General features: G+C 40.3%; 1 protein-coding gene across 1 annotated transcript; it reads right to left on the bottom strand.

Annotated features, from left to right (window-relative positions):
- Positions 1–23,465: 23,465 nt before the first annotated feature.
- Positions 23,466–24,320, bottom strand: LOC124641054. The gene has a single exon (XM_047179060.1). The coding sequence runs from the start codon at positions 24,318–24,320 to the stop codon at positions 23,466–23,468; it is 855 nt and encodes a 284-aa protein (XP_047035016.1).
- Positions 24,321–25,429: the final 1,109 nt, after the last annotated feature.

The raw sequence follows: 25,429 nt of genomic DNA, 5'->3' as shown, positions 1-25,429 counted from the left end.
TAAATATTAATGAATATCAAGTATCTAAATATAATATTTTTGTTATTAGGTGTTGCATTTGGAACGAGTTTGTCTTCCTTATTGGGCGGCTGCATCAAGACAAGTCCGGAGGCAACCAGTTGTTGGTAGCAGCCAACACACTGTGGAGTCTGCACCGGAGACTGGTATCATGGATGGAAACATAATTACAGATATGATGATTCCTGTACCACCACCACTGCCACCGCTGGTTCGACAACCAACATCACCTCAGGAACAACAATTAAGTCAATCATTTTCAAAGATTAACTCACAAAAGTATAAACGGGTATCGGCAAGTTCACGTCACTGCCTATTCCCTGGTTGTGAGAATACCGAACGTCTGTTGGTACCAGGTACTTTAAAGGAAGTTATTTTATTAAATTATAAAGTGTATATTCCCTTGTCTGCAAGAATTTGCCGATATCATTTAAATATCAATCGTTGAGATGAACTAGAAGCATCATATTCCGATTTTACTGGATTTCAAGTAGATGATGATGATGTGATTGAATGATTTCTGCGTTCTATGAACTATAGGTGTTATCACTCAAAAATTCCATACACACAATTTATATTATATTATATTAGAAAAATATAATATTTTGAGCCTACAGCACAGGCGAATGTTTTTATCTGTTATGATGCTACATGGTTTGTGTAACAATAGATTTGACTGTACTGATTTAACCAATAAATTATGTTATACGGTACCCAGAACTGTCATCCGGAGTAGAGTGCGCGCCTCTCATCTAGACACACGGCAGTGTGTCCGCCAAGTTCGAGCAAAAAAAGCGACACACCGGCCGTGGGTTATATTACACGAACCATTTCGGGCCAAATTCGACCCCCCTGTAACTCAAAATCTATTTTATTTACGCATATCAATCTCAATTTCTAGTATCTGTTGAGACCCCCTCACTTATCTAAAATACAAAATTTCATTAATATACCTATTGTAGGTCTTGAGATATTGACGTCAGAAAATCGCTATTTTTACTATACACTCACTGACTGATTCACTTATTCACTGATTCACTGACTCACTCATCAAAAACCTAGACCACTTCCAATGGTCGTATTGACTTGAAATTTGGCATGGAGGTAGGTCTTTATGTCAAGGTAAAGGAAAAAATCTGAAAATGGCCAAGTGTGAGTCGGTTTCAAAATAATGAAGGTGTAAAATACCCAGTGTAAATTTATACCCCTAAGGAACTAAAACGAACTAAATTTATCTATATTTATATAATATATCTTCGAATGGTCGTACCGATCTGAAATTCGTTACAAAGGTTTGTATTTAGTCAAAGTAAAAACCTGAAAACGGCCAAGTGTGAGTCACTTTCGAAAATAACGAATGTGTAACTTTGATCCACGAACATAATATATGATAACATGTCATGTCAGTCAGTTGGTAAATCTAGTCCATTTATAGTTCGGCCATTCAGAGAATGCGTTCCTGACACGTCGCGATTGAACTGACGACGTAACTTTGCAATGGCGTTGCAGTTACGATAAAAATATTTTTGCTGGTTGTTTACCGTTTTAACAATTGAGGAGCATTAAAACAACATTATTATATCAATAATCAATGAATGTTATTACGTCGTCAGTTCAATCGCGACGTGTCAGGAACGCATTCTCTGAATGGCCGAACTTTAGTTAATCTAGTTCATTTCTTTGTAAGAAGCATAGTGCATATTTAAAAATCTGAAAGATAGTATAAATGAGACATTTACTTAACTAACTTAATCATAAGAAAAAAAATAAAATAAACAGCCTTACAAAAATAAATGAAATCCCACCCAAAACAAAAATGTGAAAGACTGCCAAGTTCGATAATATGGGAATGCTTCGCCTATAAAAGAAGTGAGATCTGAATAAGTACCAAGTTCCATACACATACCTCAGTTAAAAATAGTTACTTTTTAATGATGATTACTTGGCAAGTTTTAATAGAAAATTAAATACTTGATTCATTGCGTTTAGTAGGTTTATAACAAGGTGTATGAAAACTTGCCAAGTAACATCATTAAAAAGTAACTATTTTTAACTGAGGTATGTGTATGGAACTTGGTACTTATTCAGATCTCACTTCTTTTATAGGCGAAGCATTCCCATATTATCGAACTTGGCAGTCTTTCACATTTTTGTTTTGGGTGGGATCTGTTTTATCTTGAGTCCTGCTAAACTAATGCCGGAGTGCGTGTGCCTCTTCGCCGTCCTGAGGACATATATAACTCGCATTTCACACAACTTGACATATTTAATCTAGCTCATAATCAGTTTAAAATTAAAGCTGTTAAACTTTTGTCTGAAATTGTAATTATAGACTTATCAACCGCAAATCTACTAAGTACTTTTACATATTTCATTTTTATTATTTATTTTTTTTCAGTGTAATCAGTTTTCATGCTTTCTTTTTCTTTTCTTTTGTTAACTTGTGGACAATGGTATGGGTTGCATGATTGTTAACTTAGTTTTAATACTTTTTTCGATAAGTTTTATTATGTAACTGTTTTTTGTCCCTTAATAAATAAATAAATGATATTTTCAGTAAACTTGAAAAAGCTACTGAGAGACAGTTAGACTTTATACTTCGGCCGTTCAGAGAATGCGTTCCTGACACCTATCAGTTAGTCACGACTAGTGATGGGCACAACATAACACTGAGTTCGTTACCGTTCCTTCAAAATGAACCGCCGCATTATTTTAAGATTATTTTCGTTTTAAATTGGCGGAATCATTTGTTTTATATTTTAGTTATTTAAGTGGAAACCAAAAAAAGGTAATATTCATATAATAAAATTGTTTTATTTATTCTTTGTTACAAGTACATTGAATTGAATGTGCGAACAGAATATTAATCAGACTCCGATTTGCTTGAGGAGGTGGTGTCTTCATCATCATCTTCGCCTACATGTATAATTATATTATTATCAATAACAGAATCAATCCTGATATCTCGGTCTAACAAAAGCCGGGTAATCAAATAAAAACAGATCGAAAACACTTGAAAAACGTGGTCTATGCGCACGAAACGACAACGGACGACTGTTTTAGCGTCACAAAATGGCGGCCCATAACGCCATTTGGGGTTACCATTTTTAATCTAAGTATAAAAATGCGGTTTGGTCATAGTTTTATTTTTATATTTCATAAACGTTATAATTAAGTCTTATAGTCCATTATTTTCCAATTCTTAAAAAGAAAATCAAAACGTATTATTTTATATTATAACTGTATAAGAACAGATTACGATACTTGCCTGTTATTTTTAGCACAGCACTACAAAATATAAACCGCTGACATAACCTTGTAATAGCGCAGTATAGATTTAGAAAAATATTGTTTACCAAGTTATTTGACACTCAGTTTGGCACAAAATTATAACATTCATTGATTATTGATATAATAATGTTGTTTTAATGCTCCTCAATTGTTAAAACGGTAAACAACCAGCAAAAATATTTTTATCGTAACTGCAACGCCATTGCAAAGTTACGTCGTCAGTTCAATCGCGACGTGTCAGGAACGCATTCTCTGAATGGCCGAACTATAATGACATAAACTCAATGGATTCTCATTTATGCCATTATTGGTTAGGACTTACTGCAGAGCAGTTCAATGAACTTTTAAATTGTAATCCTTTGTTATACAATCACTTTCCAAATCCTTCTGTTGCTCTCAGTATATTTTTAGTAAAACTCAGAACAGGTGACAGTAATGAAAGACTATCAACTCTTTTTAAAATGCCAAGATCCACATTGGAATAAAAATGAACATTGCAAGAAATTGTTTAAATGAACAGTTTGTTTCTCGATATTTAGGAATAAATCACATTTCTATTCAAAATGTAGCATCACGGAATAGAATCATTCCAGAGGGCTTTTTTGGGGCTTTTTGGGAATATGGCTTTCAGACGTTAAGCCTGCGATTGTAATATGTGATGGCACATATGTTTATGTACAATGCAGCAGTAATTATTCGTACAAAAAAAAAGTATAGTCTGCATAAATATGCCAATCTTGTCAAACCGTTTTTATTTGTTTGCTGCGATGGATATTAGAGTGCGTAGGGCCATATGAAGCCACAAAAAATGACTCTTCGATTATGAGTGCCTTGTTACTGAAAATAGTCCTATGCGCTCATTTTTCAGACCCGGTGGTGTGTTCATTTTGGACAAAGGATTTAGGGATGTGATTCCTGAATTAGAAAGTTACAATTATAAAACGCACATACCAGAGTCATTATCCGAAAACGAACATCAATTAACCACTCAGCAAGCTAATAAATCTAGATGTGTAACTATGTGCCGCTAAGTGGTTGAGGTTGTTAATGGGAGAATAAAAACAGATTATAAATTGTTTCGGCAGGATATTTTAATAGAGCGTCAAATCATCTCATGATTGATTTCAAAATAGCATGTTCCCTTTTAAATAAGTTCCATCCTACAATTGACGATAGACCCGATGCTTTGCAGTATTTAAATATTGCTTTGTCGAGATTAAATACAGTAAATTAGTTATCAGAATTTATTCAAAGGGAACATATAGAAGACGTACGATTTTTCAAAATATAAACAACACTGCTCCCCATCTAAATAACTTTCCAAGATTGTCATTAATCGATTTAAGAAGATTTGCTTTAGGATCTTATCTAATTAAAACAAGCAAGGTCCTATTATGGAGAGCATGTGTGGGCAAATGGTACCTACAGTGTAGAAATAAGCAATTAATTATTAGAAGAAGATTTGCCCTTAATATTCGGTCAAAATAATTATCTTTAGGGCTAGAATTAAATCGAGACATGTCAGCAGCAGGATTTATTACACCTATTTATTAATAAGTAAAGAGCAACATAGGGCAAACTCTTTAGAAAGCATCATTGCTCATTATTGTACTTGCTTAGTGGGAAATCGTACAGTAGGATGCTGCGCTCATACGATGACCGTATTGTGGTATCAAAGAGTGACTGCCCATCTGACCTCCACACCTGATACACTGGGTTATAACATGTTACCTCCTGGTAAGAGGTTGTCACATTTGCTGGATTCTAGCTACTCGTAACAAGTAGAAATAATGCACCCAGAATCAACAGTTTGAATGTACTAGCAGCCACCCAGCTGAAGTTTGTAATGGATGGTCAACATGGGCAATCTGACCAAGTAGCTTAACTCAAGATATCTCCTTGTGGTTATTGTAACGTAGCCACATGCTCCTCCAACCAATTTAGCCCTAAGTATATTTATTTCTACTGGTGCCAGCAAAACCTACTTCCGCTGACTGCAAGGTAAACAGTTTAACATATTATTTAGCAAGAAAAGATGATATCTAATGTTTTTATTTCATTTGGGAATAAATATTAATACCAAAAATATTTATTGTTTTAACGTAAATTGTTTTTGAAAAATTCTTTAGAAATATGATTATTTCGTAAAGACTGATCGATTTATTTAGTCTGTAAGGAAAAGTTCATATCTTTGTAAGCTTTCATGTGATCTCTTTGAAATAAAAAACCAAAGTTAATTTAATTTTCGCATTTTATTGCTATTACCCCTGATTGGCAACTATCTAAAATACTGAGAAATTGCCCAACATTATTACATTTACCCCTGAACACCGGGTAAATGTAATAAGTGAGGTATATTTTTTTTATTTGAATATCTAAATTGTCAGAGTGATTTTAATTAAACAAATAACTTAAAACTTTAGTCTACTAAATACTTAATACACGTGATAATTATAAAGGACCATGCCCATCTGTGCCCTAGTAACGCCCAGAGAAAGTATATTACAAGATAGCCTTATTAAATAAAAACTAGAATTATAATGATAATTTGAAGTCTTAAAAAGCACCGGTTAAAAAATAAAAAAAATAAGACATTCTTGTTGATATTGCAGTACATGACATCGTTTCAATCATGCTTTATTTATTACGGTCTGGAATCTCGTCCTTTGGCCCATGTATATATTCATTTAATGTATACAATATATTCAAATAACTGACATGTTTATCTAATAACATACAATTAAGTCATGAATTCATGATGATCATGAAGTTCCTAGTGAAAAACTAATAGTAATGCTGTCTGTAAACGATAAAATGTATAAAAAACCAGTGGCAAGTTATCATGTTTAATGTCCAATATCTTTTGAATCGATGCTTTATATAATATTAAATCTAGATATCTTACAATTATGGCTATAAAGCTATCGTATGACATAGAACTGGAATTTGGGCATTGCATGGCGTTGCTGACTTTTGACTCCATACTAATATGGGCATGATCCTTTAATACTCCTAAAAAGTAAAATGTTGTGTATGGTTGAATATATCATTCTAGATAGGGTAATCGCATTTACCCCACTTGACCCAACCCTAGTTTTGAAACTGTTTAACCTCAACAGTTTGTGTCAAAGCCACTCACTGTTTCATTTTGTTTGGTGTTAAGTATTTCGTGCATAATGGATTTTGTAGATTCTATTGACTTCATTGACGGAATGGATGTTGAGTTCATGGAAAGTATTCGTGACAATAATATACCCCGTGTGAGAATTAATCCGTTCGAACAGTACGACGATGAGCAGTTTTAAAAAAAAGTATAGATTCAGCAAAGCTTTTGCTAAGAAGATAGTGGATCTAGTGGTAGATGATCTTTCAAGCGATCCTCGTGGTAATACCATATTACCAGAAATACAAGTAGCCTGTGCTTTACGCCATTGGGCTCGTCATCAGGTAAGATTGGTTAAATGCAAGACATGCAAGGCATCTCTCAACAATCAATAAGTAAAATTGCGAGAAATGTCGCGGAAAAGTGGGCGAAAAAAGCCTATTTATTTATCAATATGCCGACAACACTGAGGCACAACCGGAGGCCATGAGAGGATTTAGAAGCATATGTGATTTTCCCACACTCATTGGAGCCATAGACTGTACTCACATAAGAATAAAAAGAGTGGGTGGAGATATGAGTGAAGCCTATGTGAATCGAAAGGGTTATTACTCCGTCAATGTCCAAGTTGTCTGCGATTCAAAATTGAAAATCAGAGACATATGAAATTGCACGGTGGAGGGGAAGCGCCCATGATTCCCGCATATTTAATGAAAGCAAATTGAAGGAGATATTCGAACGTGGTGAATTTCATGGACGACTACTCAGCCGTCATAAGACAAAAAGACGCATCTAACATTTTTTGCGAAATTGAGTTATATGCATATTCTAAATCTGTAAAAATTGGCATAAGCTAGTATTTTTATATTTCACATAAATTATTCACAGGCTAGACGAATGATGAATAATATAAAAATATCTACTTCTGGCCAAAAATGTCTCAGGACGTGGCGGAATTTGGTAAGAAATGTAACAAATGTCAGAAGCAAAAGCATTCGTTACGGACTAAACAACCCATGGTTGTTACTACGACTGCGCAATCGGCTTTTGACAAAATAATTTTAGATGTAGTGGGGCCCTTAGATAAGGATTATTATGATTACTCTTATATACTCACATTGCAATGTGAAGCCCGTAAAGAAAAGAGATATAATTATAGAATATAGACAGAAAAATGTAGCTGCTGCCCTGGCAGCCGTTGGCCGTGGTTTGGAGAGCTTTATGTTTTATACTAAAGTTGAGGGAATAAAAAGATTTAATGATGCTGCAAAGATTCTATGTGATCTACTGCTTAGTGAGACTCAGAGCTCTTATCGGAAATGTCATTAGCTAAGAAGTTGAAGGACTCCTTACAGGGTAGTCCCGATGCTTTTCTCTTCGGTGAAGGCCTCACTGAAAGGATCAAGGTGGCCAAAGCAGTCCAGCTTTCAGATAACAGGTAAGATTATACTGTAAAGTGTATCATATAGTAAATTTATCGTAGATTCTTACAATGTAATCAGTTTGTCAATAATCTTTAAGAATAAATTGCTATCATAGAAATTAAGTACGGAGGCACATGAGTGGCCATAATGTTCCAAACTTCGCCTACCCATAGGGTTGTCGCTAAGATTATAAGTATTTTCATTGTAGATTATTTAAGATTATTGTGGTAAAAAAAATTAAACGCAATTAACATTTTAGTAGTAGTAGTATATTTTATATTTACATATTAAACCAATTTCATCAAACGGTTATTTATTATAAAAAAATGGTTAGGTACATTTTTATTGGGTAGGTATCTATACATTTCAATAAAAAATATGTTTTTGATGTGTGTCTAGTAGTAGATCCTTATCCTTAGTATCCTTAGGGATATTACATATATTCAGGCCTATCAAATAAAAATATTTCGTGAATACCTGATATACAGCTTGTTTTAATCCATTTCAACTTTACCACGTCCTTATTGAAGAACCCTAGTACATAGATGGCCTTATGACAGCGATGTTTTTTAGGAAATGGTTTAAGTGAACATTTGTAATTGTCAAGATACATATTTATTTATTTTAATTTTCAGCAAAATGGCCTCAATAAAAAAAAAGATCGTATACTGCATATCATGATCAGCAAATGATGGACTTAGCTCTCGATATGATGAGAAACAAGGAGCTCTCGTCTTACAAAGCCGAATCATTGTACGGTATACCTCGACGAACATTGCTGGACGCACTCCATCAAAAACATCAGAAAGCTGTAGGTTGTCCTACGCGACTCACGTCAGAGGAGGAAGAGGCTATAACTAACTATAGAGGATATAAAAGTAAATAGATAAATAAGTAAATAAAAGCGTTGTTTTATTTTAGGCACTTTTTGATTTTTATTTTTTAGGAACCCATTTTTACCTTCAACTGCGACTCTTATTAATTGTGACAATCCTGGTTGGTTGTTCACATTTCTTTGGAAAGCGTAAATTACCGTGCCAAACTTCGCCTACTCGATAGTAATTTAGAAAATTGATTTTTAAGCACTTATAAAAAGATTCTGTTTCGTTTCTACTACATCGCTCTATAGCCAACAAAATACTAGCCATAGACGTCTTAAAAAAAGCGAGGAATCAATTCCAATCTAAAAAAGTTTGATGAAATAAAAGTTGAAGAGCATATAAATTCTTTTAATCCTTCCATATCGCACTACAGACGAGAGCACGCCTGTTCATGATTGGTCCTTCGATTACAAGATACACATATAAGAAAACAAATTGGTCCTTCGAATACAAGACTCACATATAAGAAAAATTGATCCTTCGATTTACATATAAGGAGGCAATCCTCTTATAAAAAAGTGGCATAAATAAGGAAGAAGCCACAGGAGAAAACAAGAAACGCAAATTCAGAGTCATCCATAAATCGCAAGTTTAGAGGTATAATAATAGTGTGTAAGGGTGTTTCCGTGCCATACAACGAAGCAGTTTCGCTGCGTGCATATCCAAACGTGCGGATAAACGAGGTAAGGCGCTGCCAACCTAAGAAAACCGAACGCGACCAATCAGCGCCCGAAGAGCGAGATCGACCGAACATTTGCCGTGAATTTCCGGCCAAACACAGCAAGCTAACCAGAGCCGCTGTGTGACTATATGTCGTTGGGTGGTTGAGGCAGTAAATGGACACTTTAAAAGAGATTTCAAGCTCCTGAGGCAAGACTATTTTAATATATCTGTCCCAAAACCAAAACATGTTGCAAAATTTCCAAATAGCTGCCAGTTTACTAAATAGATTTGGGGTTCGTTTTCAGGACCGAAATGAAGCTAATGAGATTATAAGCCACACCCGGCGAAACATACGGCCATGGGGTTCATGAGCTTGGTAGATCAGTCTCATGTGGAGACCCACAACAGCCAGGACGTACGTTTCTTCACAGACGGCAGCAAGATCGAGGGCAAGGTCGGAGCAGCACTCTCACTTTGGGATAGGGAGGCTGAGATCAAGTCGTCGAAACTCAGTCTGCCGTCTTGCTGTACTGTCTACCAGGCAGAACTCCTGGCCAAATACTGCGGCGCCGGGAGGGCACTTTTGGCATATACAGTGACTCAAAGGCGGCTCTGCAAACGGTCACCAACCAGAGTGCCCTCCACGCCCTGGCAGTGGAAGCAAGGGCGAACCTTAACGTGGCTTTATCCCAGGGCAAAGTTACGTCCTTGTTCTGGATAAAGGCACACGCTGGACTGGAAGGCAATGAGCGCGCCGACCACCTGGCCAAGGAAGCGGCCTTAAAAAGTAAAACCAAGCCAGACTACGACCTCTGCCCGGTTTCATTCGTCAAGCGGCAGATCCGATAGGAGTCGCTGGGCGAATGGAATCGGAGATACGGCAACGGAGCAACAGCGGGGGTTACCAAGATCTTTTTGCCCGACGCTGCGGACGCGTACAGAATTATCCAAAAAATTAAACCGCGGGGGATAATCACACAAGTATTGACGGGGCACGGAGGGTTCTCCGAATACTTGCACCGCTTTAAGTGTAAGGGGAACCCATCGTGCATCTGCGACCCCAGCGCGATTGAATCCGTACCCCATATTCTCCTGGAATGCCCCATCTTCGCGCGAGAAAGGTGGACACTGGAGCAGGAGATCCATCTCTAGTCTACACAGCATTAGACATATTATGACTAAAAGGAAAGCAAGGGAAGCGCTGCTGTGTAAATAATGGCACTACCGTCAATGAAAAAATTGCAGACCATGCCCTAGTATTTATGGTGAGAGGCGTACAAAAAATTATAAACAGCCAGTGTCATTTCACATTTTGTGCAAGCACCCCACCAGCATTAGAATTGGCTTCACAAATAAGACTTTAATAAGAAAATTACATGCAATTCGGCTAAAAGTGATAGCAACTTTTTGTGACCAAGGTGCCACAAATGTAAGTGCAATTAATTGGCTTGTGAAAGACCTAAAAGAAAATCAATTGCGACAAGGAATAATTAAAAAAAATAAAACATTTGAGGTAGATGGAGCAGAAGTAGTACCTCTTTATGATCCTCCTCACCTTATTAAGGGAATTAGGAATAATTTATTAACAAAACAATTGGTGTATCAAATGGATGGCCAAGAAAAGACAGCCAAATGGGATCATCAGTCAACTCCACTGACAGCTCGCAGTTATCATCATTTGGTAAAATGAACATCAGTGAACTGTCAAACAGCTATTTTCTTATTCGCTAACGCCAGGTACCAACTGCGATGACCTCATGAGCAGCGACACCGGCTGATATCCACCGTGACTTATCGATAAACGTAAGATTGCGATTTCGTAAGCCCAGTAGACAATGAGAGCACATCAAATTGATAGTAACTGTCATTTTTTGAAATACACTACAAATAGCAGTGTTTTATGCCTGATTTCGATCATGGGATGTCTATACTATATTGCACAGAGTACTTTATACAATCAAAATCAAAAGTCATTTATTCAAAGTAGGCTGAAAATCAGCACTTTTCGAACGTCAATACAAAAGACAGCCCCCAAAACGCCCGCCCTTCACCACTTCCTATGTGTTTTTGCTGGGAAGAAGAAGTGGTGGAACAAACTCCCCAGCAACACAATTCTGTCTGTATGGTTTGAAGAACCGTATACAAATATTTAAATATCACTATACAACATTGTGTACATAAATTTGTATATAAAATCAATTCAAATAGTTAATCATGTTGGCTAGTACACACCTTACCCATACCTATTACTCAAGCAGTTACGAAATAAATCTATTAAAAAAAGAGTGAAAAATATAAAAAAATATAAAGCCTCCATTCAGTGAAGATAGATATAGTTTAGGGTGCACCCACCGACATGTCAAAGAGTTTTTATGAAAAAATAAAATAACAACATAAACAATGAAAACGGTGAACTAGGACTACCGTTCAAACCAAAATCATATACATTAGGTATATTACGGGTGTACAAATATGTAGTCAGCAAGACGACCTGGTACCACAAGCAGCACCCGTTCACGAGCATAACGCGAGGATCAGCCATCGCCCCCCTCGCACATTTTTGAGGGAGGGAGGCAACCCGACCACCGACGCTACCGCAAGCAATACCGTCAAAGGGAGCATGACAACTTGCAGCTACACTACAAGAAAACAGTTAATACTAATAGATTCGCAGTCGCTAGTAGACCATTTACAAAATTAAGGAACAACTCATCGTAAAAACAGAACGATGATGGTAATTAGTCAGTATACAAAAATAAAAAAATGTCACGTATAAAATAATATAAATCACATCAACTCATAATGATAACTTTGAAGCTGTCCAGTGTTTAACATGAGGACCAACTATTTTTATCGTTTATGTAGTCATTAACTGTATAATAAGCTTTCTTCGACAGGATAGATTTGATCTGCACTTTAAATTTATCAAAAGGCAATTCTAAAAACGACTGAGGAAGTTTATTATAAAATCGAATACCAAGCCCCATAAATGTTCCATGTACACGCAGCAAATTAATTAGCTGGGCAGGCAAGTGGCTCCACCCGGCGCGGCGCGGTGATATTGAGAAAAACATACATGTTAGTGTGCGTAAAGCAAAACGTGTTTTACTTCGCCTATTTATCAGTCGCCGCGCCAGTGGCTCCACCCGGCGCGGCGTGGTGATATTGAGTATGTGACTCAATAGTTTTGCTTCACAATAACACGGTGTCCCCACTCAAACATTTGCAATATCTTATGCCTCTAATGATGCAGGGAATATGACGCATAAATTTGGCGTTAATAACTATCGTTTCTATAGCGCGTTGGTCGAGCGGACAGAAGTTAAGATACTACGCCGCCTGGGACCGTAGGATCGAATCTCGCTTACGGCACAGCGATTTTTGTATGTTTTAAAAATAAATATTTTACAATTGTTTGTTGAATTCATTGCTTTAAGTAATAGTAAGTCTGCGTTGTATTAAATTCTTGACCGTTATTTGAAGCTTACTAGTTTGAGATAGGCACCTACGTGTTTTCCGCTTTTATCTCTGTCCTTTTCTACCCCATATCTTGCATCTCTCTCGCACACCGACCAGTTTCACTCCCCACCAGGCAGGAGGCGACGAGTGTTCTCGGCGGCCACAGTTCGTCATTGGCGTCTTGTTTTCCGCCCGAGAAGGTTGGTCTAACCAACCGCTGTAGTATTTCGTTGAAAAATAAACTCAGTGCTCTCGCAGAACACAGGTGAGTTTATAATATTTTATACAATTTGTTAACGGTTTTACCGTTCGATATTCGATTTTGCGAAATCAAGTGTTAATATTTTGTACATCTACCCCTTTTTTTTGTCACGAGTTTCTTCCGTGTACTTTTTTTTTTTTTTTCAGTAATTTGTTTTCAGAATGAGTGACTTATAAAGCAAATACGGATGCGGTAAATAATAAAGCTACCACAGCCCGTGCACGTGACTATGGAAAAGAAAGCAAGCCCGAAGTTCCTAAGGCACCTGTGGCCCTAGTTCAATCCTGCAAGGCGTTCAACTTTTTGACAAAAAATAATGGTGTGAGGTGCGGTCCAACCAGCATCTCCTTAGTTCGGACTGGTCACTACCGCACTTGAAGAGGGCTGGTGGTGTCAAGAAAGCTTTTCGGCCTTGAAAGACTTGGTACGCTCCCCTCGGACTGCCAGTAAGTCTGTTAGCCACCCCCCATGGGGGTCGGCTCATTATCACGGCGTGTGATGGTTTTCGGCCTTGAAAGACTTGGTACGCTCCCCTCGGACTGCCAGTAAGTCTGTTAGCCACCCCCCGTAGGGGTCGGCTCATTATCACGGCGTGTGATGGTTTTCGGCCTTGAAAGACTTGGTACGCTCCGCCTAGGACTGCCAGTAAGTATACTAGCCACCCCCCGCAGGGGTCGGTTCATTATCACGGACCCGCGCAGGGTACCAATCTTGCATTTTGCGAGTCGCAGCATCATTACAAAGCAGGGACCAGTAAGTATACTAGCCACCCCCCGCAGGGGTCGGTTCATTATCACGGACCCGCGCAGGGTACCAATCTTGCATGTTGCGAGTAGCAGCATCATTACAAAGCAGGGACCAGTAAGTATACTAGCCATCCCCCGCAGGGGTCGGCTCATTATCACGGACCCTCGCAGGGTACCAATCATGCATGTTGCGGGTCGTACCATCATTGCAATCTACCCTCGCAGGGTGGCTTTTTGGATCGACTTTCGAAGAGTCGCCATTATAACCTTCCCTCGAAGGGAAATGGTAATCACACTCACGCTGAATGGCGTGTGACGCAAAACTCTAAAAGCTCCCTTGGGATATCACGAGTAAATTACAATAGGAACCATGTCCAACAGAGGAAACAGAAAGCGTCCAGGACCGCAGGCGGACTTTGATGCGTCCAACAAGGCACGTAAGTTATGACTTTCCAGGCGGGTTGCCTAACATTATATCAGGACCAATGGAAAGAAATGGGAGCTCCACCTTTCTTGTTAAAAATAATAACTGGGTATCGCATACCATTGGCCAAAAGCCACCTTTGATAGATAATGCCAGATTTGACCAGAGAGTCCAAAGAGATGGATGTCGTCATATCCCAAATGATAAAACAAAAAGTTCTATTGATAGCTGCAAATTCTGCCAGCTTTCTTTCCAATATGTTTCTTGTGCCCAAAAGGCGACGGAAAGAACCGTCCAATACTCAATCTCAAGGTTCTCAACAAGTTCATAATTACGGAACCCTTCAGTTTAATAAATGTTTTTCGGGTGCTAGAGTTTCTTCAGAAAGACGAATGGCTGTGCAAGTGGATCTCGCCCAGGCTTACTTCTACCTTCCGGTAGCCGAAGGTCACAGATATGTTCTTCGACTAGTATACAGAAGAAGACTGCTTCAGATTACGTGCCTACCATTTGGCATAAGCACGGCACCCAAGACCTTCGCCACAGTGACCAATTTGGGTGGCTCAAATTTTGAAAACTCAAGGGTTACTTATAATTGTGTATCTCGATTTTCTGGTGGCTCACCAAGATATATTTGCCTACTTTGGGATCATTTGCACCATGTTTTGGGATGGCAAGTGAATAAATCGCAAGCATTATCAACAAGATAATGACAAAACGCACTACGTGACAAACAGCACGACAAACTTAGAAGACCTGCATAGCTTGATAGGACTTTTAAACTTCGCAAGTTTTCGTTGTTCCATACGGCAGACTGCATTACCGGGCTCTCCTCACTTTCCTCAATGCAGTGTTGAACAGCAATCTATACCTACCCTATTCATGGAACCGTGAGCCAAACGGTGAACAAACCATAAAAAGGGTTCTTATAAGTCACGATTGAAGTAATGATCATATTTTATAAAAATAACTACGAAAGTAATATACTGACAACATTAGAAATGATATTTTAGAACGATGTCTGTGGAACTTATGCAATCTTTTCAAACTTAATTGAAATCAAATATGTATAATAAATGCCGTAAATTATTTTCTTAATTTTAATGAAATATGTAGTAAATCGTTTACATGTAAAATTAACCTAGAAGTCTTGACTGTCATACATAGAACCCTACTTAATTGAAGACCACAGATACTAAGAACATTTTACATAAAAATGTGACGTTTTTGTCATCGGTCGGGTTATACCCACCATTTTGAAAAAGTGTCATTCTTTGGTTACATTGTGGGCTCACGGCTCGGTGAATGGAGTATAGCAATGTTGAACCTACCAGCAGATACCTTAGCAGATCTAAAGTGGTGGCTGGTCAGCTGCCACCAAACCTTGGATATTCATTCGCCACTTCCCTGTCACCTTATAACCACGGACGCCTCCGATGTAGGATGGGGGCACAACTGAACGGAACTCCCGTAATGGGTTCATGGAACGAGAGAGAAAAAGGCTTTCACTGCGATCTGAAAGAGATGCTTGCAGTATTAACTGGAAAATCACGGCAAGTTGCTAAAGAGATCAACAGCCATTTTTCAATGCAGAAATGGGACTGTGGTGTCATATCTAAGAAATCAAGGTGGCACCCGATCAAGGAGCCTACCGAACTTGACGTACAGAGTATTCAGTTATCTTGAGCTGTATCAAATCTATCACGTCGTGAATCATATACCAGCCCTATTCAACAGTCAGGCAGACCATCTCTCCCGACACAAACCTCCACCGGAGTGGCATCTTGTATCAGCAGTGGACCTATTTGCCTCGAAGCGAGCCCAGGGACACATAGTTGTGTACTACGTGCCCCTAGATCTGAAGGACCCGAAAGCGGGGTTCCACGATGCATTTTTCTCAAGTTTTGACTTACCCGCTAGCATGGGTATTACCGCCACCTTACCTATACCGTAGGTCCTCAGTCATCTCAATTCAGGAACGGGAGTTAATCTCATAGTAGTTCCTTCGGTGGCACCAGGTATTTTGGCGAGCAGATTTGAAGTCCCGATCATTAGCAGTACCCTACACACTGATGAACCTCGAGCAGAAACCGATAGACACAGCAACGGGGATACCCCCTGCCAAGGTCAAGGAAATGGGGGGGGGGGAGGGACAAGGAGTCTCTCCGACTGAAGTCTTCTTCAATCCACACGCAACACTTATCAATCAGCTTGGAGTCGATGGTTAAATTGGGGCGAAAAGTATGAAATTGGATCCTATGAATCCTTGAATCCCTATTTGGACCTATACTTACCCAATTTTTAGCGGACTTACACATAGTAAATAAACTAGCATACAATACTATTTTATTACACAAGTCAGTTATAGCTACACTATGCAATGCAGAAACCACTCTAGAGCTAGGTTCACACGTTCTAGTCGGACACATTTTAAAATCAATAGCGCTGAGCAAACCTGTTCCCCGGGAAGCCGTCCATCTGGAATATTGACCAATTGGTAACCTACTTAAGTGCAGTAAACGTAGACGAGAATAATCCATTTGCAACTTCCAGGCACACTGCTGCTCTTTCTTTTGCTAGCTTGTTTCGGAAAGGCGAGTCCATGATCTTTCCTTGCTTGCAATAGACCCAGAACATTTCAAAAACAACAAAGATAATTTAATCTGTCTTTGGCTCTAAGACCGACAGTTCTAGTCATAGGCAGTCGGGTTGTTGTTTGATGGATAATCAGGAAAATATAAATCTAAGTCCAGTGTATTGGGTCAGAAAGACTAAAGCCTTGTTAGAAGATAGACGGACATCGGCTAATTCCTTAAATTTATTTATATCCGTTAGAGGCCAACCAAAGGCAGGCACCCGAACGATGATGCGGGTGGATTAAGACATTGTTAAAAGAGGCAGGAATAACTACAACCCCAGGAAGCTTCCACTCGGCGGTAGCGTCAAAATCTGTGTTGACAATATACCTTTGGACGATATATTAGCAAAGGGTAATTGGCGATCAGGCAATACATTTGCCCATTTTTACAGAAGGGAAAGATACCCACTAAATAGAAGTAGCAAGTTATCTCGATTATTTAATTAATCCAGCTGATTAATGTCTATATTTTTGTTACTATTGTTATTAAGAAGTATCGCAATGTTTTTGTTAATTACTATTAGAAAATGAAATCAATTTTTGCTTTTGTTCTTGCATCTCTCTTTTAATTTTTATTACTCATCCTTCGAGCCCCTTTCCCAACTATGTTGGGGTCGGCTTCCAGTCTAACAGGATGTAGCTGAGTACCAGTACCAGTTAACTTTGATTACATTAGTATTCCAGGACGCAATACACATACTTACATGTGATTACTCGTGTACCTAAGTACCTATTTACATACACAATTTCATTGTGCTTTTGCTCACATTGGCGTCCACTTCCACCAGGCGATAACAAACACGTCTCAAACTAGTAAGCTTCAAATAACGGTCAAGAATTTAATAGCAGCGTTTTACCTGAAATAAAACGCATATTAAATACTTACCTTATTTGAAGCTTACATTTTAATTTCTGCCTGGTGTTTTCGACTCAATGACGAACTGTGGCCGCCGAGAACACTCGTCGCCTCCTGCCTGGTGGGGAGTGAAACTGGTCGGTGTGCGAGAGAGATGCAAGATATGGGGTAGAAAAGGACAGAGATAAAAGCGGAAAACACGTAGGTGCCTATCTCAAACTAGTAAGCTTCAAATAAGGTAAGTATTTAATATGCGTTTTATTTCAGGTAAAACGCTGCTATTTTGGATGGAATATATTTACCGTCTACCCTCTAAAAATAACAAACCATATCTAAGCTAATTATTAGTTTAAGTTCACCGTCATAAATTCATAATGCTATTGACTAGCGGGCTTTCGATACGTTTTTAGACATTATACCAACTATTATAATAATCTGTGATTATACTTTGCGTTTATTGAGAGAGGAGTGCTTTTGTTTGTCAAATCAACATGAATCATTTGACTACACTTTTAAGAGCAGAAATCATTGTTTTGCATGAGCAAAACGTTTCAATTAGTGAAATTGCGAGACGTTTAAAGTTATCGGTGAGTAATTTTATTTTATTATTATACTAATATGTAATTTAATAATATTAAATGTCATATTAACATAATATATTTATATATACTGTGATTATAATATGAAGTTTAATATTATTAACTTACATATTATATATATATAATATATATATACAATGACCATTATATATATTATATACATATAATATATAATATATATATTATTATATATATATATATAATATTATGTTACTTTGATTTAGATTTGTATGTAATGTAATCGATTGCTGTTATTTATATCAATATTTAATTATTGTTCACAGAGAAGTACTGTGCAATTGTGGGTTCATCGATATGCCGATACGGGAAACATTGATCCTCGCCGACCGGGACCGAAGGCTGGATTTGCATACACAGAAGCCAATGCGCGGCACCGTGATATAGTTTCTGCGCATATGGCTGAGCCTTTCCTCAGCACTCGTTCCATGGCGACTAAACATGATGTGACACTACAAACTATAAGGAACCACTTGCATGCAGCTGGTGTGAAATGTCGTAGGCCAGCTAAGAAAATTTTACTATCCGACATTCACAAACAAAACCGGGTACGCTTCGCAAAAGAATATTTGGATTTTGATTGGTGCAATAATATATTTAGCGATGAAAAATGTTATAAGTCGGACAAGGATGGTCGCAAAATACTTTGGCGAAAGGATGACCGCTATAACTCAAAAAATGTTCTTCCATACAGGTCTAGTGGCGCACCAATTGGCTATTAATAAAAATATCAGGGGGTAATGAAATTTGTTTTATGTGAGTGATGTTATTGTTAGTAAGATTACAATTTAAGATACTTGCATCTTAATAATTATCTAACTTACTAACATGTTTATTCATATCACTAATAAATTAATAATTACCCACTGAATATGAAAAATAACGCTAATTCTTGTCCGACTTAGAATAGTTTTGTCGTACATAAAACTTATTAATTTGTGATTATAATATAAATAAACCTAGTCAATAAATATTGTTGCTTTCTTAATACAAATGTTGTTGTTTAATTTATACTTCCTTATTAAAATCTAGATTAATATTCGTATTTTATTTACAATAATAAAAAAATACATAATGAAAATAAAAAATGGTTTTAGTTATGAAAAAAGTCTATGCAGATGTGAGACTCGAACATAAAACTTCCGAATGCTAGACGAACGCTTCTACGCCTCGGCTACGAGCCTTTATAGTCTTGTCATTAAATTTTAACTTCATATTCTCATCAGCATAATAGTGAAAAAAAATTGCAAGTGTGTGCGTGCACAACGGGATATTGAGGTTTGTATCCAATAACCCGTTGTGTACGCACATTAATAAACAGGCGAAGTAATACACGCGTGAACTTTACGCACACTAACATGTATGTTTCTCTTAATACCACCGCGCCGCGCCGGGTGGAGCCACTTGCCTGCCCAGCTAATTATTTTGCAGAGTGTACCTTGTGAAGCCTGTGAATGGGTACGCACAGTTTATGCTTGTTCCTAGTGTTGATACTGTGGACTGAAGTAGTATAGTACTGCAGGAGCTAGTATACTACTTGCGATCGAACAGCGTGGCAATAGCAATAGCGGCGATGACGACAGGCGAAGGAATAAAATACACGGTAAGAGTTTAGAAGCTGTATTACGTAGCAAGGTTACAAGCGTAATGAATTAATTATAAAAATGCACAGGTATTTATACATAAAAATACTTAAGAAAAAACAGCTCCCGCTTGGCATCTATGCGCAGGAGTTTACGCCCCCTCATTAGCGAGGACAATAGGCGAGTGCGCCGCCATCTTGGCTCACTAGCGCCACCATCTCGGCTCACTAGCGCCACCAACAAAAGATGCGCAGACGCCATATTGAAAGGGGCGGCGCTAACTTGCTTATCGTCGCGGAGTGGGCGGAGCTTCCCAACTTGTTTTGCACACGGCACGCTCTGACGAAAAGTGGCGTGATCTTCATGCTGCGTTTAGTCGTGTGTTTTGCTTGCCACACCACTCCCCCGGCGAGACCGTGACTACGGGCGATAGTAATTAGGGAATTTTACTGTCCTGCCGCTTTTTGTTCTTCTGAGCGGGGAATCAGGTTGATTTGGGTTTGAGGTTTTAATTTGTTCTGAATCCAGTTCTTCTCTCGCCCTGTACGCAGGTTTTACTCGGTCGATCGTCACCTTTTGCCGTTTCCCATTGACTTCTATGTCTATTGTTTTCTGGCCACGAGCTAGGACCTTGTGTGGGCCTGTATATGGGGCCTGCAGTGATCTTCGACCTGGGCCTTCACGTAGGAAGACGTGTGACGCTGTGTTCAGGTCCTTCGGGATGTAGAAAGGACGGCTGGAGTTCGTGTGCCACGACGTTGGTTGTGGCGTCAACTTGCTCATGTGAGTGCGTAACCTGTCCACCAGGTCACCCATGTCCGCGGCGTCCCTTGGGGCTTCTGTGAGGAACTGTCCAGGTAAGCGGAGTGGCTCGCCGTAGACGAGTTCAGCGGTTGTTGCACCTATATCCTCCTTCCAAGCGCTGCGTATGCCTAGTAGCACCCATGGTAAGACCTCTGTCCAGCTTGAAGTCGCATGGCACATAATGGCGGCTTTCAATTGGCGGTGTAGTCTCTCGACAAGGCCGTTGGCTGCGGGATGGTAAGAGGTGGTCAGATGGTGAGTAGCACCTATGAGGGCGGCGAGGTTCTTGAAGGTGCGACATTCAAATTGCCGGCCTCGGTCCGTTGTTATGTGCTCTGGACAGCCAAACCGAGCTATCCATCCTGCGGTGAGAGCAGTGGCGCATGTCTCTGCGGTAATATCTTGCAGTGGGTACGCCTCAGGCCACCGTGTTGCACGGTCGACAATCGTGAGGCAGTACTTGTAACCGCAAGACAGTGGTAAGGGGCCAACTAAGTCGATATGGATGTGGCGAAAACGTGCCGTCGGTGGTTTGAAAGGCTGCAATGGAGCAGATGTGTGGCGTGTCACTTTACTCCTTTGACACGCTTCGCATTCCTTTGCCATTTGGCTACAGTCTTTTCTTACTCCTGGCCAAACAAATCTTTCCGTGACAAGCCGAACACTTGCCTTTCGCCCCGGATGACTGAGGTTATGAAGAGACGTGAAAATCTGCTTGCGGAACGTTTTTGTTATGTATGGGCGGGGAGTACCCGCTACGTCACAGTATATCTCGACGTCACTCTCGGGTAATTTCACCTTCCTCAGCTTTAAAGATGATCCTTCTTTTAGCAAGTTCTGTAGCTCGGGGTCGGCTTGCTGTTCCTTGGCCAGCGCTTGGTAATCCAATGGCAGTTGAAGCTCGTTGATGCGCGAAAGTGTGTCCGCAACAACGTTGTCCTTCCCTGGTATATATCTTATATCAGTTGTGAACTGTCCTATATAATCCAGGTATCTGAATTGACGAGGAGGGCAGTTTGATCGTGGGCGAGCAAACGCAAATGTCAGCGGCTTATGGTCTGTCGTGACGTAGAACACGCGTGCCTCAACCATGAATCGGAAATATCTGATGGCCTCGTATATCGCCAGAAGTTCACGATCGTATGGGCTGTACTTCTTCTGGGATGGGCTAAGCTTCTTTGAGAAGAAGGCAAGTGGTTGCCATTTTCCGTTGCTCCGTTGCTGAAGTACGGCACCTATTGCTGTATCAGACGCGTCCGTGAGTATGTTTAGCTCAGCGTGAGTGTCTGGATGCACCAAGAGAGTGGCTTCGGAAAGGCTCCGTTTGCAGATGTTGAAAGCGTCTAGCAGTTCCGGTGTCATGATAACCGGGTGTGATCCTTTGACTTTTGGACCTGCGAGCAGTTGGTTGAGCGGTGCTTGTGTTGAAGCCGCTGCCGGGATGAAACGGCGATAAAAGTTCAGCATCCCTAGGAATCGCCTTAATTCCTTGACGGTCTTCGGTTCAGGGAAGTCTTGAATAGCCTGAACTTTGCATTCTGGTGGCTGCGTACCTGCTGCGGAGACTTTGTATCCCAGGAACATGACCTCTGTCTGGCCGAAAATACATTTGCTTGTATTTAATAAAACGCCGTACTTGGCCAGACGTTCGAAAAGTAGTCTGAGATGTTGTTCGTGCTGGTGAATGTCCTTGCTGAAGACCAGTATATCATCCAGATACCCGTAGCAGAAGTTTAAGTCTCGCAGAACTTCATCCATGAATCTTTGGAAAGTCTGAGCAGCGTTTCTGAGTCCAAAGGTCATGTAGGGAAACTCGAATAACCCAAATGGAGTTGTTATCGCTGTCTTAGGTATGTCTTCTTCAGATACAGGGATCTGATTGTATGCCTTCACTAAATCTATCGTGGAGAAGATAGTACTGCCCGCCAACTCGTGAGTGAAGTCTTGCAGGTGTCTGATAGGGTAGACATCCGGAATGGTTCGAGCATTCAATGCGCGGTAATCACCGCATGGGCGCCATCCATCATTCTTCTTAGGCGCTAAATGCAGTGGTGAGGACCAGGCGCTCTCCGAAGGGCGTGCCGTTCCGTTTTGCAGCATTTCCTCAAACTCCTGTTTCGCTATCTTGAGGCGTTGTGGGTCCAAACGACGAGGACGACTAGAAACAGGAGGTCCCGGCGTGGTGCGTATATGATGCAGCGTGTTGTGCTTTGGTACCCCTGGCTTGCCTGCAGGACGCGTGAGGTCTGGAAACTCCCTCAGGATGCGGTGATAGTTGCCATCCCCGGTCATGGTGCGGACAGAGGATATCGCTTCTGCCGGTTCGTACTGCGGTGCCTGAGTCGTAAGTGACGTCATGCTGTCTATGAGACGTTGATTTCGGCAGTCGACAATCAGATTGTAGAAAGCTAGAAAATCGACTCCGATTATGGGCTTGGTGACGTCGGCAACTATGAACCTCCACGTGAATGCGCGGCGAAGTCCTAAATCGAGTGTTAGTGGATGAAACCCGTATGTGCTTATAACTGATCCGTTTGCCGCAAACAACTCGTATTTTGTCTTCATGCGTGGTCCCCGTACAGCGGATCGTGGGAAGACACACAGGTCTGAACCCGTATCTATAAGAAACTGTATCTTCGTGGTGCGATCCGTAATGAACAGGCGGCTCGATATTGCATGGCAGTCATACTCCGCCCTTAGTGGCTGCCTTGGTGGTTTAACGCCTTCGCGTTATACGAACACGGTTCCGTGCATTTGCGGGCTTTCTCGCCAAATCGGCTGTGGTAATAGCAGTACCGGTTGTTTCTGGAGCGGGAATGTGATCGGTATCGGTTTTGGCTATACCGACTTCTGGAGCGCGAGCGGGATGGTCCATGACGTAACTGCGCGCTCATGACCTCCAGCTTATGTGATAAGTCAGCCACGGTTCGAGTCAACGCCTCGATAGCACTTCCTTGTTGACTCGTCTCCTGCTGTGAGCAAGCTTCTTTCCCGGGCACTGGAATGCTAGTTGCGGCGACTTGCGTGGTTACTGGAACGATGTCATTGATGCGGTCCACCAATTCTGCTACGTCTTCGAGGCTGGAACTTGCTTGCATCGTTACTATCGTTTGGAGGTTCGTCGGCAACCTACTGCACCAAATCGACCTGATGAAATCAGTTGGGACATTAGGTCCGGCCAGTTGCTGTAAGTGGCGGAGAAATTGGGTGGGTTTCCTGTCTCCTAACTCTTCATGCATGAGTAATTGCTTGATCTTCCGCTCCTGCGAGGCGGATAGTCGCTTGATCAGCTCTGCCTTCAGTTTTTCATATCTGCCGGTGGCGGGGGGGCTCACTATGAGGTCACGCACTTGCGCTGCATGTTGCGGTTCGAGCTGCGCCAGCACGTAATAAAACTTCGTGTTGTCCGTGGTAATGTTGGAGAGAACGAACTGACCTTCTAGCTGCGCAAACCATAATTGTGGGTCGTCTGCATTGAAGACTGGTGCCTTGACCCCCACTCGGTACGCCATGAAGAAATCACTGTTAGCTTCTTTCATCGGTTCTGTCATAATTGATGCTTGCCGGGCTTAGTTCTTGAATCCGGAACGAACGTCGGTGGTCACCAGTGAAGTAGTATAGTACTGCAGGAGCTAGTATACTACTTGCGATCGAACAGCGTGGCAATAGCAATAGCGGCGATGACGACAGGCGAAGGAATAAAATACACGGTAAGAGTTTAGAAGCTGTATTACGTAGCAAGGTTACAAGCGTAATGAATTAATTATAAAAATGCACAGGTATTTATACATAAAAATACTTAAGAAAAAACAGCTCCCGCTTGGCATCTATGCGCAGGAGTTTACGCCCCCTCATTAGCGAGGACAATAGGCGAGTGCGCCGCCATCTTGGCTCACTAGCGCCACCATCTCGGCTCACTAGCGCCACCAACAAAAGATGCGCAGACGCCATATTGAAAGGGGCGGCGCTAACTTGCTTATCGTCGCGGAGTGGGCGGAGCTTCCCAACTTGTTTTGCACACGGCACGCTCTGACGAAAAGTGGCGTGATCTTCATGCTGCGTTTAGTCGTGTGTTTTGCTTGCCACATGGACATCACTTTTCTTGGTGTAGTGATGAATATTCTGCCTAATGTATAATATGTTAGCAAGGATGAATTGCGATGCCACAGTAAGGATACCTATTTCTTTAAAAAGTTCCCTTAAGGAATGCTTGCTACCTAACTTATATATTGCACGAACAGCTCGTTTCTGTAATACGAAAATGTTTTCTATATCTGCAGCTTTGCCCCACAGTAGAATACCGTAGGACATAATGCATGATTATATACATGATTATATTTGCTACATTGTTGCAGAAATTACATTTCTCTAATCTCTAATTTTGCGAATCCAATAGGTAGAAATATAAACCCTGATTTGTTTCCTTTATTTTTTGATAGTGTTATTTTTAACTGTATTATTTTAGTTTGTTTTAGGTTTCTTGTAAGGAAAAAAGAATGTCGCGTGCATTTTTGCTTGCGTTTGCGGAGGAACAGAGTAAACGAAGTTTGTCCAGAATCCAGAAACGTCGTCTGCGGGATTGCAACAATTCTCTGGATTTACCGGAGAAGGAATTCGTGGCTAATTTCCGTATCAACAAATCCGGGTTTCAGCGAGTTTT

The sequence above is a fragment of the Helicoverpa zea genome, chromosome 21 (genome assembly GCF_022581195.2).
Source record: "Helicoverpa zea isolate HzStark_Cry1AcR chromosome 21, ilHelZeax1.1, whole genome shotgun sequence".
Lineage (NCBI taxonomy): Eukaryota > Metazoa > Arthropoda > Insecta > Lepidoptera > Noctuidae > Helicoverpa > Helicoverpa zea.
Note: the sequence above shows the minus strand (reverse complement) of the source record. Positions and strands in the feature narration are given on the sequence as shown.

Excerpts from the sequence above, each read along its gene's own strand:
- LOC124641054 (XM_047179060.1), bottom strand. The coding sequence starts at position 24,320 with ATGACAGAACCGATGAAAGAAGCTAACAGTGATTTCTTCATGGCGTAC.